At 47.0% G+C, this 15,906-nt stretch overlaps 1 protein-coding gene and 1 pseudogene across 13 annotated transcripts in view; one reads left to right on the forward strand and one right to left on the reverse strand.

Annotated features, from left to right (window-relative positions):
* Positions 1–4,377: 4,377 nt before the first annotated feature.
* Positions 4,378–15,906, forward strand: part of STN1 (STN1 subunit of CST complex) — a 44,325-nt gene continuing 32,796 nt past the window's right edge. For 8 of the 13 annotated variants that reach the window (XM_059173284.1, XM_059173286.1, XM_059173289.1 and 5 more), the window contains exons 1-3: positions 4,378–4,464; positions 5,134–5,328; positions 12,802–12,897. In XM_059173284.1, coding sequence (XP_059029267.1) covers positions 5,196–5,328; positions 12,802–12,897 — 229 coding nt within the window. In that variant the 5' untranslated portion in view covers positions 4,378–4,464; positions 5,134–5,195. Of the gene's footprint in view, positions 4,465–4,509; positions 4,840–5,133; positions 5,329–10,873; positions 10,951–12,801; positions 12,898–15,906 lie in introns of those variants that run through there. The other 5 variants (XM_059173288.1, XM_059173292.1, XM_059173293.1 and 2 more) reach the window with 4 other exon arrangements.
* Positions 14,762–15,723, reverse strand: LOC131830733 (glyceraldehyde-3-phosphate dehydrogenase-like; annotated as a pseudogene).

Raw genomic sequence — 15,906 nt, forward strand, 5'->3', positions numbered from 1 at the left:
GCGCCTGGGTGGCTCAGTGGGTTAAGGCCTCTGCCTTCGGCTCAGGTCATGATCCCAGGATCCTGGGATCGAGCCCCGCATCGGGCTGTCCACTCTGCGGAGAGCCTGCTTCCTCCTCTCTCTCTCTCTCTCTGCCTACTTCTGATCTCTGTCTGTCAAATAAATAAATAAAATCTTTAAAAAAAAAAAAAAAAAGAATGTGAATGGAATTGCTACCCTTGGGGGAAAGTTCTAGTAGAGGGGTGGAGAGGGGCAAAGTTAGTTGAAAGTTAAGGTGAGCCAGACTGTGGTTGGTTGAATGAGAGACAAGTGTGAATAGTGGACACCTATTACTCTTGCAAGTAATTTAGCTTTGAAAGGAGAGCAAGAGGGACGCCTGGGTGGCTCAGTTGGTTAAGCAGCTGCCTTCGGCTCAGGTCATGATCCCAGCATCCTGGGATCGAGTCCCACATTGGGCTCCTTGCTCAGCAGGGAGCCTGCTTCTCCCTCTGCCTCTGCCTGCCATTCTGTCTGCCTGTGCTCGCTCTCTCTCCCTCTCTCTCTGATAAATAAATAAAATCTTTAAAAAAAAAAAAAAAGGAGAGCAAGAGAACTACAGGGTAGTAGCTCAAGGGGCTGGGGTCCTCAGAGAAGCTGTTTCCTTAAAGATGGATGGCACTTCAGGAGAGGGGTAGAGCACACTTATGTGCCAGAGAGAAGCCAGAGAGAGAGGGGGAGGGTGTCCTCACAGGGGATTGAGCAACACTACTGAGGAGACAGGAGGAGATGTGATACAGGTGAGGCCCGTGATAACAGGCCCCGCAACGTTTTCTGACTCTAGTAGCTTCCCCATCATTTGACGAATATCCTTAAAACAGAACTGTTAGGATAGATTCAGTAAATTAGACAGAGAACTCTTGTTACATATTTTTGTATTCTCTACCATAGCATGCTAGATGGGGCAGATACGCCTACGATTCTTAAAATTTATTAAATCATTCCTCTGCTCCAGACTCGACAACATTCTATTGCTGACAGGGAATGAAAGTAGAAACCCATTCAAGTCCTTCAGCATCTAGCTAACGTCACGGGCTGCTCCTGTTTCCACTGTGGCTGTCCTCTCCGGTCAGGCTGCTGTGTCGACTTGCCCCCAAATGTGCCTGGCTCATCCCGCTTCCTTTGCCCTGCTCCCACCCTATTGCAATATTATCCCCCGCTGTATGTATAGGGAGACTGAGAATATAATCCCGACCTATCCTAGCCTATAGGACCCTTAGGAATGTGCCATCTGCCCATCTCTCCAATTGGATTTGAAACCACTCTCCCCCACGCCTTCTTTGCTCCTCCAACAGGAAAGAATTTTCCTGTCCCCAGACATTCGCCCTGAGTTTGCTGCCTGAGATGCTCTTTCTTTGGCATTTTTTGTGGCCAGCTCCTTCTCATCCTTCAGGTCTCAGCCTGAATGTCACTTCACCTCATGTGATGAAAGTCGATCTATGCAGAGTACATCTCGCACCCCATTACGAGTGATCATAATACATTTTTTATTTCCTTCAAAGCACTGAGAACTCTCTCTGCTTATTTTGTTGATTGTCCTTCCCTCCTTCCCCCAACAGAATGGAAGCCCCATGAGGGCTCTTCCCAGTCTGTCCTATTCCCTTCTTATCCCCAGTGTCCAGTGTAGTGCTTGACAAGTGGTTTATGAATGTGTTCCATCAATAAATGAACAGCTCCTACACACTCTCAAACCCCAGCTTAAATCCCACCTACTTAATTAATAATAATAATAATAATAGCTGATATATATTGAGTGCTTCCTTTGTGCCAGCACTCACATATGTTATCTTACTTAATGAGCCTCCTCCCCCATTGACCTCCTGTAACCCATACAGTACTTATGAACCAGGACACACATTCTGTGTTTACTTGAAATTTAGCCTCCTGCTTTGTTATTTGATATATTATATGCATCACTCTTTTTGCTCCAGTGAAGTGAAAATTGTTAGTGCTCCCCCATAGGACTCAGAATGTTCAAGGTATGCTGAGTGACTAAATATATCCCCCCAGGTTATAAGATTCACATAATAAACGTGTTGATAAGGGGGATGCCTGGGTGGCTCATCTGCCTTCAGCTCAGTTCCACATCTGGCTCCTTGCTCAGCCGGGAGCCTGCTTCTCCCTCTGCTTGCTGTTCCCCCTGCCAGTGCTTTCTCTCTCTCTCTCTGTCAAATAAAAAAATAAAATCCTTTTAAGAATTTAAAAAATGTTGGGCGCCTGGGTGGCTCAGTGGGTTGAAGCCTCTGCCTTTGGCTCAGATCATGATCACAGGGTCTTGGGATGGAGCCCCACATTGGCTCTCTGCTCAGCAGGGAGCCTGCTTCCTCCCTCTGTCTCTGCCTGCCTCTCTGCCTCCTTGTGATCTCTGTCGAATAAATAAATAAAATCTTTAAAAAAGATTTTTAAATGTTACTAAGTTATGTTTATTCTAAACTTCAGACAGAAAATCGAACCCAATATACAAGGGGTCAAACGCCAATTAACCAGTAAAATGTCAAAATGGTTAAGGCTAGATAGTTTGAGGTTTGAGGTAGGAGATATGCAGTTTGAACTCCTCCATTTCCAGAAGAATTTGCTAAAATCTTAACTTTCTAGAAAAAAAATTGTCCAGCCTGGCAAAAGTGCTTCCAAAACCTAGCATTATCTCACACAAAGAAGCACTGCAGCAGGTTCCTTAAGAAAGTCTCCCAGCACGAAGCCTTGGATTTTGAAATATCTGCTTTGCCGTGTCATGCAGTCCCAAGCTGAAGTGCCCTCCGGTGTGCATGATCTCAGGAATCCCTTTGTACATGCCGTGGATAGGAGAACTTGGCCACTATCCTGATGAAGATGGCGGGAGGAAGACCCTACCAAACTTCTCTAGATTATTCTGCAGTCTGGAAATCCTGTCCCACATCTCACCTTGGGTTTCAGCTGCAACCTGCTAGTTCAAGTTTTGAGCTCAGATCAAAGGAAACATCCCTGTTCCCCAAGGAATCCACCCTTCATTGTAAATATGACTTCAGGGGCAATCTACTCTGCTTACCCAATATGGGATGGTCCTCCCCAAGGCTCTTAGTAAGCTTGGAGTCCCCAAGGGCTCTTATTGCTAGCTTTCTACCCCTGGGTGAACCACAGGAGTTATTCCTGAAGTCTCGGGCTCTGAGGACGCACAGTAGTGATTTCCTTCTTGGGTTCCACCCTGGAGCAGATGTGTACAATCAGGAAAATGTCACCCGACCTGTCTCTCCTCATCTGATAGGTCAGCCAGAAGCACCAATTCTTCTGGGTGTCCTACTGGATATGCTTTCCTGAAGAGAGCTCCCTTCTATTAAAAAAGGTATCTTCTCTTAATTGTATTTTAAGCTCCACAGAAACAACTGTTCATTGCAATAGAATATGAGCAATGCTGTACTTTGCCAAGGATTCTGTTTTTCACCTTCTTCAGTGGTCAGAGTTATAATTAAATGCCAGCATTCTGATGATACACATTTTCCATCCCAGCTGCTTGAAGTTCCTTCTCTGCTAAATAGTTTAGTAATTATCTCTTTGGCCACTACCTGCCTCCCCCAGGGAACGGCCTGCCAGGACGACCTCTACTCCTCCTTCCATTTTAGAGTCTCTATAAATTAGGAAGAACTCTTTTCATCTTGAGTAATGTCATGATGTAGCTTATTTATTTATTTATGGGAGTGGAATGTGGCTATTTTTTCTCACTTTAACTTAGGACCACTGGGGACAAGGTAGCCATGATTTACCAGAATGTCAGTTTTTCAAAATCTTTATATGCACAACATTACGGAGTATAAATGGAATAAGAGGAAAGAAGACAAAATTTATTGTCATAATCGTGTGGGGCTAGCTTTGGGAGAACCAAGTGTTCACATTCATCCAAGAGCTCACATTTGGATACTGACATTATCTCCAAGCAAGACTGTAGAATCCCAATGTGTGTGTGTGTGTGTGTGTGTTAGCACATCACTCGCCAAATGTAAATAAACATTTAAAATATGCCACAGGGCAATCCTGCTCTTAGTGTTGCGTTTTTTTATTTGTTTATTTAATATATCAGGAACCAACTCCCCGTTACTCCCACATCCACCCCACGCAAGAGCCAGTCCCAGGCTCCTGGGGGGGCTGACTCAGCATCCTGCCACCAGCGGGGGACAGGGTGAAAGGGAGACTTGGAGGATGGGGTTTGGGCAGCAGGAATTGCAGAGTCAGGACCCAGGCCTCAGAGACTTGGGCTCTGTGCTCCAGCGGAAGCCCATGAAGGACGGATGGAGGGACCAGAGGACTGCTCGGGCCCGCAAACGCCGGAGAGCCTGGCCGCCACCTGCCGGCGAGCTGGGGGCGGGGCCTCGCCGGGCGGGGGCGGGGCGGCGGGCGCGACGGGGCGGAGCCGTGGCGAGGCGCGGGCCGCGGGAGGGCAGGCCCCGGCCGGGAGAGGTGGGTCGGTGGCGGGCCCGGAGCGGTTCCTGCTGCGACTCGGGAGGCGCCCTGAGCCCCCGCGCGCCGGCGCCGGGCGGGGCCGAGGCGTCCGCGGCCTCGGAGCGCCCGGAAGGGCCGGGCCTGCGCGCTCCTGGGGGCCGGGGGCTGGTGGCGGGAGCGCGGCGGGAGGGGCTTCGAGCGGGTCTGCTAGTCGTTTCCGTTTTCCTCCTTGTCTGAGGCTCATTCCCAGACCGGAAGGTGCCGGGGCCGAGCGACGCACAGTCCCACCCACCCGGACCCCCTTGTGTTTGGCCACGCGGGCCCCCATTCCTCTTCAGATCCCGCCCCTCCAAGCGGTTTCAGGGTACGCCTGTATGGAGACAGCTCCCCAAGGTGAAAAGTTAGCCTTTAGCCGTTTTGAAGTTCGTACCTGGGGGGAAGGAGAAACACTCCCGTGGAGCAGAGGAGATGCCAGAGGGAGAGCCATAAGGGACGCACAGGCCCTCACCCGAGGAGTGCTTTTTTGCTCTAGGCCCGTGGCGTGAATTTGCCGGGCCCTGGACCCCTGCTTCTATCCCTCCCGGAGTTCGACATAGCCGCCTGGAAGCAGCTTCGGGACCATGCTGCTTTCACCCTTTAAAAGCATTGCATCCTGATTTTGTGTATGTGTGTGTGTCTCACATCTAGATCCTCCACTCAGTGACGCAGAGCCTTTCAGGGTTGGCTGCGAGCCAAACCCCAACTTCCCAATGCAGCCCGAATCCAGCCAGTGTGAAGAGGAGACCCCTTCCCTCTTGTGGGGCTTGGATCCAGTGTTTGTAGCCTTTGCAAAACTCTACATCGGGGATATCCTGGACTTAAAGGAGTCCCGCCAGGTACCAGGTATGTGGCTGGTGGGCCTGGAGGATGCCCAGGGCTGCACCTGCACCTCACCCTTCTTTCTCCAAAGCTGCAGGAAGCTGGGGCTTAGTGGCTTTCAGGAGAACCTTCCCTGCTGCAGGCTCTGAAGATGACCTAGTGTGGACTCTCAAATGAATACTTTTCTGTGCAAGTTACAGAGTCTAAGTCTTATTTTTATTTTTTAAAATAAATGCGTGGGGAAGTAACCTTTGTACCCTGGAATGTTTGGGGTTTTTTGGTTTTTTTGTTTTGTTGGTTTTGGTCTGGCTTTGAGGTCTTTAATATTTTAACATGCCTGGTTGTTTTTCTCTGGGACAGCTGTTGGTGGAAAGCTTCAGTGGACCAGACATCTCTAGGCCTGTTCCCTGGCCTGGACATGTGACTCACCTGCAAAGCTTAGGTGTCCTCTTTGTAAAAAATGGGGATTAACCAGGCCTGATTTTCTTGTGGGATTTTCTTTTGTTTTCAGCTACTCAGAACCAAGTAATATAAACTCCCTGAGAGGAAATACATTATCTGCCTTATTCATCTACATAATTCCAGTGCTTAGAACTGTGCCTGGCATGTGGTGGGCCCTTAGAAAGTAATTGGAGCAACAAAGTATTATCAATGTAAAGTTAAAGAAATCATTTTTTTTTTTAAAGGTGGTTACTAAAGATAAGTTCTTCATGCCTAGAAACATAACAAATATAATTTGGGGTAGATTTAAATAATTCACATAGCTGTGTATGGATCTTCACATGTTTACTGTGCTAGGTGAGAAGTTTGATTCAACTCTTTGCTGTTTTGAGTGAAAAGCAAGCTGTGAGTCAGAAGTAGTCAAGAAGCTCAAGTATGCACGGTTTTAATGAGAGGATGTTTTGTGTGTTTCCAGTTCTAGGTACAAATATATTTGGAGGACCTTATTCTAAAGCCTTTTGTGCAAAATGCCTTGGTTTCCTAATTATTGTTGGAAATGATCTATGTTTGGTTTTTTGTGTTTTTTTTCTTGGAAGGCAGCCGTCCTCCCCCACAGTTGTCCATTTTCCAGAACAGGCTGGTATTCTTCACAGCTCACCTCAGGAAGAAAGTAATTCACACCAAATGCCAGCTTTGCATTTGAAAGAAAGGTCTTATAGAGTGGCTCAAGGAAATGTCTGGGCATGATAGGGGCTTAACTCTTTCTGCCTGCGAAGGACCTCATGATGTATTAACAGCCAACCAAGGAAAACGCATCCTTTGCTAGGTCACTGGTAATGCTGTTTTAGATGTGATTTTGTTGCCAGGTGGACTGGGGAGACTCCTGACCCCGAGGCCTCCGTCCATCTTTTCCCAGAGATGTTGCCAGAAGCTCTTGGTCCCATTGCAAGAGACAATTCAAGGAGAGACCCAAGGCAAGGGTTGAGCGGTGCAAATCATAAAGTTTATTAAAGCGAGAGTACACTCTCGACACAGAGGGAGGCAAACCATAAGAGACTCAACTTTAGGAATCAAACTGAGGGTTGCTGGAGGGGAGGTGGAGTGGAGGGATGGGGTAACTGGGTGATGGGCATTAAGGAGGGCATGTGATGTGATGAGCACTGGGTGTTGTATGCAATGAATCATTGAACTCTACTTCTGAAACTAATAATATACTATATGCTAATAAATTGAATTTAAAGAAAATTTAAAATAAAGTGAATGCAGGTGAGCCCAAGGGAGAGCTGCATCCCAGGTTTTGGGCTCCTGTCTTTTGACGGGTGTTAATTAGGAGTTGGAATATTTATTACCTGGGGAGGCATTTTTTTGAGGATCGGGTCTTTGTGTCTTTTCCCCCTCCCTTGATCCAGGTTCTTGGCTTTCTTTGTCTTGATCCAGCTTCTTAAAGCTTTGTTTTTGGAGTGCTGCAGGGACAGGTCTCTGACTTCCCCCATAGCTAGCCATGACTCCCCCTTTTTTGGCCTCCAGGCATCCTGTAAAAACCTAACTGCTGACTGTAACAGTTTTTAAAATGAAACATCATGCTCGAAGCAGGCACCAACCATAATTGTAAGAGAGTGATCTTCTTGAGGTTATACTGTACGGCTCAAGGGGTGGGAAATTCCCCTAGTCTGGGTTTTTCTTTCTATGTTGTTTTCATTGTTGTTTCTGGTTTGCTTTGAGGATAGGGGTTGTTCATGCCAACCCCTGGGGAAAGGAGCGGGCTAGAGATTGAGTTGTCATTGGCCAGCGATTCAGTCATGCCTGCAAAATGAAACCCGAATAAAAACTCTGGACACCAGGCTCAGGTGAATTTTCCTGATTGGTAATCGTGCATTGATTTGTCAGGAGGGTGATCTGTTGTGTGGGTGTGGAAGCTTTGCACTTGGACTCTTCCAGACCTTGTCCAATGGATCTCTTTAGTTAGTGAGTCCTGGTTTGTACCCTTCATTATAAAACTATAGTCATAAGTCTAGTACCTTCCTGAGTTGTGTCCCATTCTAACAAAACACCAAAGCCGAGAGAGTTGTAGGCCCCCTAAAGTTGTAGCCAGTTAGTCAGAAGTGTGTGTGGTTTGAGAACACCCCGATTCAGGGCTAGTGAGGGAAGAAAGCAATTTTGTGGGAGACTGTGCCCTTGACTTGAAATTTGACCTGACTTTGTATTTGCCATCCATCAGAATTGCCTTGCAAAATGGTTGCAGAATGTCTGCTTCTCTAAATTAATCTGCAAATTTAAACTAATAAAAAATATTATGAAAAAATAGTATCAAGTTTTGGGTGGTGGTGATGGTGGTATTTATAGGGTTGGGGGGTCTTTTTTTTTTTTTTTTAAGATTTTATTCATTTATTTGACAGAGAGAGACAGCAAGAGGGGGAAAACAGGCAGGGGAAGTGGGAGAGGGAGAAGCAGGCTTCCTGCGGATCAGGGAGCCTGATGTGGGGCTCGATTCCAGGACCTTGGGATCGTGACCTGAGCCGAAGGCAGAGGCTTAATGACTAAGCCACCCAAGTGCCCCTTGGGGTCTTTTTTTAAAAAAAGATTTGTGAAAGAGAGAGGGAGAGAGAGGAGGAGTGTTGGGGGAGGGGCAGAGAGCGAGAATCTTCAAGTAGACTCTCCACTGAACATGGAGCCCATGAAGATCTCACCCCCATGAGACCATGACCTGAGCTGAAATCACGGGTTAACTGCTTAACCAACTGAGTCACCCAAGTGCCCCAGTTTTGGGGTCTTTTTTGCTTTATCTTTTTGTTTATAGCATGCAGAAATAGTCTTTATTATTCTAAATATCTGTGTCATAGACTTTAATAATGGGATAAATAATGAATCTGATGTTTAAATCAAAATCTGTTACTTAGGGGCGCCTGGGTGGCTCAGTGGGTTAAAGCCTCTGCCTTCAGCTCGGGTCATGACCCTGGGGTCCTGGGATCGAGCCCCACATTGGGCTCTCTGCTCGGCGGGGAGCCTGCTTCCTCCTCTCTCTCTCTTCTTTTTTTTTTTTTTTTTAAAGATTTTATTTATTCATTTGACAGATCACAAGTAGGCAGAGAGGCAGGCAGAGAGAGGAAGGGAAGCAAGCTCCCTGCTGAGCAGAGAGCCCGACACAGGGCTCGATCCCAGGACCCTGGGACCATGACCTGAGCCGAAAGCAAAGGCTTTAACCCACCAAGCCACCCAGGCGCCCTTCTCTTCTCTCTTCCTGCCTCTCTGCCTACTTGTGATTTCTGTCAAATAAATGAATAAAATCTTTAAAAAAAAAAAAATGTTACTTATATTATCCAATCTTAGAGGGTCTGATGAAGTGGGAATCGTGCTTTTGTAAGAATTATATGCAAAATAGTATCTTGGGCACTTGAATATTATTAGACATCAATTAAATAATGACAGACTAAAAAGAGATCAATCAAAAGTACTTTTCAAAGAGAGAAGCCAGGCGAATGTCTTGCTGTGGTGGTGGCAGTTTGGGGATAGGCTGCCATGAAAGCTGACTTAGTCCTCCTTGTGTGACCCGGGTCCCTCAACCCTCCCCACATGACCCTATTCCTTCCTGGGGACCTAATGGTCCAGGAGATCCCCCAGTATGTTTGGGCCTCTGGGGACTGCATGTGGAACAGAGGCAGCAGGAACAGAAGGACCATGTGGGGAAGGCTTCGGCTTGAACTCCCCCGTCAGCCAGGATCTGTTGTTTGGGTGGTTTTCTGTTGTTTGCTTCCTGAGCTTTCTTTCAGTCGACAGAGCCACCATCCAACTTTTTTTTTTAATTTTTTTTAAGATTTTATTTTTATTTATTTGTCAGAGAGAGAGAGAGAGTGAGCACAGGCAGGCCAGAGTGGCAGGCAGAGGCAGAAGGAGAAGCAGGCTTCCTGCCCAGCAAGGAGGCCTCTGTGGAACTCGATCCCAGGACACTGGGATCATGATCTGAGCCAAAGGCAGCCGCTTAACTGACAGCCACCCAGGTGTCTCCATCCAACTATTTTTAAGCTCTTCTGTCGTAGAATAGAATCTTCTCTTGATAGAAGGACGTGGTCCTCTGCACTTCTTGTCCGTCCCTTCAGCTTCTTCTCATGGGTTGCATTTCTGATACGTGTAGTCATGTTTCTCTACAGGTGGACACGTGCCTTCTCTATTCCCAAGCAGTGTGTTTTCTCCTTGCTTGATTTCCTCTGAATGTTTTGATTCAACCCATGCATTAGTTTCTCCTGAATTTGCTCTCCTTTATTCAGAGATGCTTTAGAGATGTTTTCTATATCAATTGGTTGAGTTTGGAAGGATTTTTTGCATTTTTGAGTGACTCTGTCTGCCCTTCAAGGTGAACCACTGTCAGTGTAGAAGATAAAAGTTTAGGGAGTGCCCTTTTCGGTGCTTTCTTTGAGAGAGAGTCTGTTGTGTCTTCAGGTGAAGACCTGTTCAGATTTTTATCTAGTGGCCTGACACAGTTGGTAACCTTGGAGGGTTGGCCTCCATTGCAGGTGACTTGAGCACCCTCACTGGCTTGTGTCATTAGTCCTGGCTTTTTATCACCTTTTCATATACTTCAACCCAGGCAAAACACCTTTTGGCTAGCTCTGTTTCCCTTCTTAAAGTGTGTCGGCTCTTTACTATAAAACCACCATAGTAGCACATGGCAGGGTGTCCCAGGGAAACCCAGAGAGTCCTGGGACTATCTTGAATTTCCAGACGTCACCAGAAGAGGACCCTGCAGTTGGGAAGACATTTCAGGGATAGGCAGTGGGCTCTCCAATGGGTCCTGAGGCCTCCATAGTTCTGCTTCCTACTACTAATGTCCTGGGGGCCACAAGTGACCACATGGAACCCTGTAGAGTGTTCTGTCTCTAATGCCAACAGATGCCTGGCAACCAGGACAGACCAGCCATTGAGATGGGAGTAGGGGAAGACCAGTCAGGTTCTAGAAAATGGTTCTCTCTAACTTTGCTCTGCTCAGTGCACCAGTGGACAGTGTTATTACCTGTCCAGTGCTTTTCGGGAAGCAGAAAGGGCTGGCTGCAGCCAGAAAACAGCATGGAGCTCAGGCCACTTCAACCCCTCCCCCCCGGCCCTATAGCAGACCCGGTAGTGCCATGCCATAGCTCTTCTCTGGACACAAGCGTGTCAGGCCATGGTGCTGGGGAACACTTCAGTAGAGGACTCCATGTCCACATCCCTAGGGTAGGCCCATAGTCTCCTGATTTACCCTCCTTTCTGCCACCGGGAAGTCTGAGCTTGCCTGCAGTGGTCCTGCAGGACTCTCCCTCTGAAGTCGCCCATTTCCCTTTGTGTTTGGTCAGTGGAGGCAGGTGGGGGCAAAGGCCCCAAGGGTCTCACGAAACATAGTAACTAAGGGACCTGGATAACAATCCTAAGAACACAGGAGAAGTCGATCGGAACTGTCCTGCTCTTAAAATTGCATGGATTTTCTGTGGAGCCAGTTTGTCCCCATTCTACCTGTGTTCCTGGAAGAGGGTGACCCTCCTTCGGGGATGACACAGTGACTCCGGCTCCTTCCCCTGTAAGGCCCCGCCATTTCAGCTCATGGCCCACACAGTTACCCTGTGCATGGTCTCTAGCCAACCAAATATTCTTTAGAAGGATGCCCTGCTTGGGAGAGGACCCTTCTTTAGGGTAAATTGCCACCATTTTTTTTTCCCTTCCAACCACATCTGACTCTCCTAGAATCTCCAGTGGGCTGAGGCTCAGAGCCTTCTTATCCATCCTCTGTGACTCTTCATGAGTGACTTGTCCCCAACCCCTTTATCCACATGGGATACCATCAGCAGAGGCCAGTCTGGGGGTGTTGAAGGGCATCAGGGTTCAGGCCGCAGGTCTGTCCCACCGTCTAACCCCATGGATGTGGAGAACAGAGGCTCTGACCAGGCTTGATGGGGAGGGAGGAGTTGGCCAAAAGTCGGTGCTGATGAATCTTTGTTTACAGGTCAGATCTTCATCGAAAAAGGAAATTGCCACTTAGACAGTTATAGCCCCTTTCTGCAAGTGAAGAATTCAGCCATCATGGGGGAAAAAACAGGCTGGAGAAGATTTTAGTCTGGGCTAAAGAGCGGCAGGAAACGGACGCACGTGCAAGTAGCTTACACCAAAAGGGTCAGGATGTCAGGGGGCTGCAGACAGGAAGCCTGCAGGGGCCAGGATAGCACTGGCACCCAGGAATGGAATAGGGAGTCCCTGCAGCCAGGAGTCCCTCTGTCTGTGTCCCTTCCTAGGTCTAAAAAGGCATGTAAGGTTTCTCCTCTCAGTTTTCTCCTCTGGTGGGAACCTGCCTGCTGGCATCTGTCCTCTGAGTTTGGAGAATAGTTTTAAAAAAGAGAAGTTTGGGGGGCACCTGGGTGGCTCTGTTGGATTAGCGTCTGACTTGACTTTTGGTTTTGGCTCAAGTTATGATCTCAGGGGTCCTGGGATCAAGTCCCCATCAGGCTTCGCACTCAGCGGGGAGTCTGCTCCAAGATTCTCTCTCTCTGTCCCTTCCCCCACCCCATTCACTTGTGTACATGTGTTCTCTTCCTCTCTCTCAAATAATTTTTTTTTTTTAAGAGGGAAGTTTTTGAGTTATAATCTGCTGGCTCCAAAGAACAGCATTTTTTTTTTTTTTTAATTTGGTAACCTAATTTATCTTCTCTTAAAAAAAAAAAAATCAATGTTAATTCATAGAAATGATGACCGGCTTTCTAGAAAAGTGCTAGTAAAAAAAATCAAGTCTTTCCTGTGATTTCCTCTTTTCTTTTGCAATCCCTCAAAATAGATTTGGTCTCATAATCTAATGACTGTTTTCAGGCCTGTTGTGAGAGGTCCACAAGAAGGCACATTTCATTTTCGCAAATGGAAAGAAGGTTAACCAAATCTAGTTGGGCAATGTTGGTTTTCTCTTTTCTGCATTAGTACAGGCTTCTTTAAAACCAAACTGTCTACTTTGGACCCTTAAGGAAAAGACATCTGAATTTCTTAGGGCTTGCCATTTGTCAAGGACTGATTTCTTTTCTTTTCTCTCTCTTTTTTTTTAAATTTCAGGTGTATTTTTTTACAAGGGGCACCCAATAAAGCAGGTAGAGATCTTGGGAACTGTAATTGAAAGGAGAGAAAAAGATGCTTTCTACAGTTATGGAGGTAAGAACAATTGTGTCTGGCATGGAGTTTATGTGGAAGGACCTCCCTTAGCTGATCCTTGCCTTTGAAGCAACGGCAGCCTTTCCGAGTGGCTGGGGACGCTTATGGAGCCCACACACTTCTCCTTTCTTAGGAGCCCCTTGGAGCCACTGACGTGGACTGAGAATAAAATGAGGCAAAATGTAGGAATGCAGCTGATGAATACTGTCGAATGACAGCTAATAGGGAGTTAGGAGGTAGAAGAATTAAAATATGACCGTGTTGATCAGGGACAGACACCTGATACTGGAGGGCATAGCTGTAAATAGCAATGGATGGTAGCAGATGTTTATATTAATACCTTTAAAAATAAAAAGGCCAGGGGCGCCCGGGTGGCTCAGCCGTTAAGCATCTGCCTTCGGCTCAGGTCATGATCCCAGGGTCCCTGGGATTGAGCCTCACATTGGGCGCTCTGCTCAGTGGGAAGCCTCCTTCTCCCTCTCCACTCCCCCTGCCTCTGTTCCCTCTCTCACTGTATCTCTGTCAAATAAATAAATAAAATCTTAAAAAAAATAAAATAAAAATAAAAAGACGAGATTAATGTTAAGGAAGACTCTCCCAAGAAGACAGGGAGGTATGAAAAATAATTGACAAGATTTATATTCAGAACAGGAATTTTAAAAGGCCTTTTGGTACTCAGGGCTGAATATCTATTATCAGAAAATTTCTGTCTCCTCATGATGATACAAACTAAATAAAGGATTTCTGTAGTTTAGACACCAGCAATTAGCGTTGTGGGTCTTGAGTTTTTTCATTGAGTTTAAGCATTTTAATCTGTTGCCTTGTGCAGCTCTTAGAGTCTCCACAGTTAAGAGGCCAAGCTGGGTATTTCCTGGGAAGCTGAACTTTGGATTCTAAACCTTTGCTTTTAATTAGCGGCGTTGCTTTCTGTTGTGTTGCCCTGGGTTTGTGTCCTTGCTCTTGTGGAAACATAAAAGGCAGTTGAACTAGGGGACGAAGAACATCACCCTGGCGGTCTGTGCGCCTTAGATAATGTAGAGTATGGATGCATCTTGTTGTATTTCCTCAACGTGTTCATTTTCCTGAGGATGATTGTCTCGTGCTTATGAAATAACGTGTGAGGGAGGTTTCTCGTGCCTTCTTCTCTTCCCCAGCATCTATATTTTTTAAACTCCAAAATAGATCATCTTGTCAGGCATTCCCATACTGGATCTCTTCTCTATTTTACCAGAGGTATTGGTTCTGTTTTTCTCCAGACAGTTTAAGAAGTACTCGCTAGTTTCCTATAACATACTCAGCTGTGGGCAAGTACATTTTCTATAGTATAATCAGGTACTTCCTCTCCAAATCCCACTGATGAAGTAACAATTTCAGGTTACAGAGCACTTTTACATGTGTACTTTTGTGTCATTCTCCTCCTGAGGTTTTGAAATAGAAAGGAGAGATGTTCTTTCCATTTTGTTGATGAGGAAAAGAAGGCTCAGTCACTTGCTCAAGATTCCACTGATGGAGGTTTATAGGCCCAATCTGCTTACTGATTCCATTGTGATGTATAGTCTCCATATAACTCAATTTGATTTTTCTCTGTCCCATCACCTCACCAGAAATCAACTTTGTCTGTTTTTTGTTTTTTGGTTTTTGTGTGTGTGGTTTTTTTTGCTGGAGACAGTATATTTCGTTGATGGTACATGACAAAGTAGGGGTTCCCAAACCCACCCCTTCTCAGGGTTCTGATGGACCTCTACTCTCCAGAGGTCAGGAGATTCTCAGTATATTGGGGGATGAGTTGGGGCAAGGACTCCCCAGCAGCTGAGGGCCTTTCTCTTCCTCTTGCTCTCACCAGGGCTGGTGGTCCAGGGGTCCCTTATTCCTTGGAGGCCATGTGAACTTTAAGGCTCTCCCCCTGGTTGCTGTAACCAAATTGATTGTTATACCAGGAAATAAGCTTGACAAAGTGTCATGAGGGCAATGCCAGCCCCATCATTGAAGGTGGGAGAGTGGGTATCACTGTGAAAGTTGCAGGATACAGCTTGGTCCCCAGTGTACCCCAGGATGCCTTTGAAGGGACCTTCTGATGCTTGCTTCACCACCTTCTTGATGTCTTTGTATTTGGCAGCTTGCTCCAGGCGGCAGGTCAGATCCACAACTGACACATTGAGGGTGGGGACATGGAAGGCTGTACCATTGGGCTTTCTGTTCAGCTCAGAGATAGCCTTGTCTACAGCCTTGGCAGCACCAGTAGAAGGAGGGATGATGTCCTGGGCAGCCCTTCAGCTATCACACCTCAGCTTCCCAGAGGGGCTGTCTCTGGTCTTCCAGGTGGCAGTGATGGTATGGACTGTGGTCATGAGTCCCTCCACAATGCCGGAGTTGTCATGGATAGTGCAGGAGGCATTGCTAACAATCTTGAAGGAGTTGTCACACTTCTCATGGGTCACACCCATCCAAACGTGGTGGCATCAGCAGAAACTGAGATGATGAACCTCTTGACCCCACACTCCAGCTGAGCCCCAGCCTTCTCCATGGTGGTGAAGGCCCCAGTGGACTCCCCTATGGACTCGGCACCACCTCACCCCGTTTGATGTTGGCAGGATCTCACTTTGGAAGGTGGAGATGGGCTTTCCATCGATGACAAGTTTCCCATTCTCAGCCTCGACTGTGCCGTTGATCTTACAGTGGTGGAATCACGCTGTAGAGCGTAGACCATGTTGTTGAGGTCCACCAAGGGGTCATTGATGGAGACAATGTCTACTTCGCCAGAGTTAAAAGCGGCCCTGGTGACCAGCACCTGATACGGCCAAATCCGTTTACTCTGACCTTGCCCATTGTGTCTCAGGGATGCTGGGGCACTGCACCGGGAGGTGCGGCTGTTTGTCGGGTGGGGAGAGACCTGGACAGAGCCCCTCTGGTCTTTGATTGTTTTTGAGGTCACATGAAAGAGGCTATTCAAGGATCTTCATCCTGGCCCTAAAACCAGGCCAGTTACTGTACCTGTGACCTAAAGGGGCT

This window comes from Mustela lutreola, chromosome 4 (assembly GCF_030435805.1).
Source record: "Mustela lutreola isolate mMusLut2 chromosome 4, mMusLut2.pri, whole genome shotgun sequence".
NCBI classification, from domain to species: domain Eukaryota; kingdom Metazoa; phylum Chordata; class Mammalia; order Carnivora; family Mustelidae; genus Mustela; species Mustela lutreola.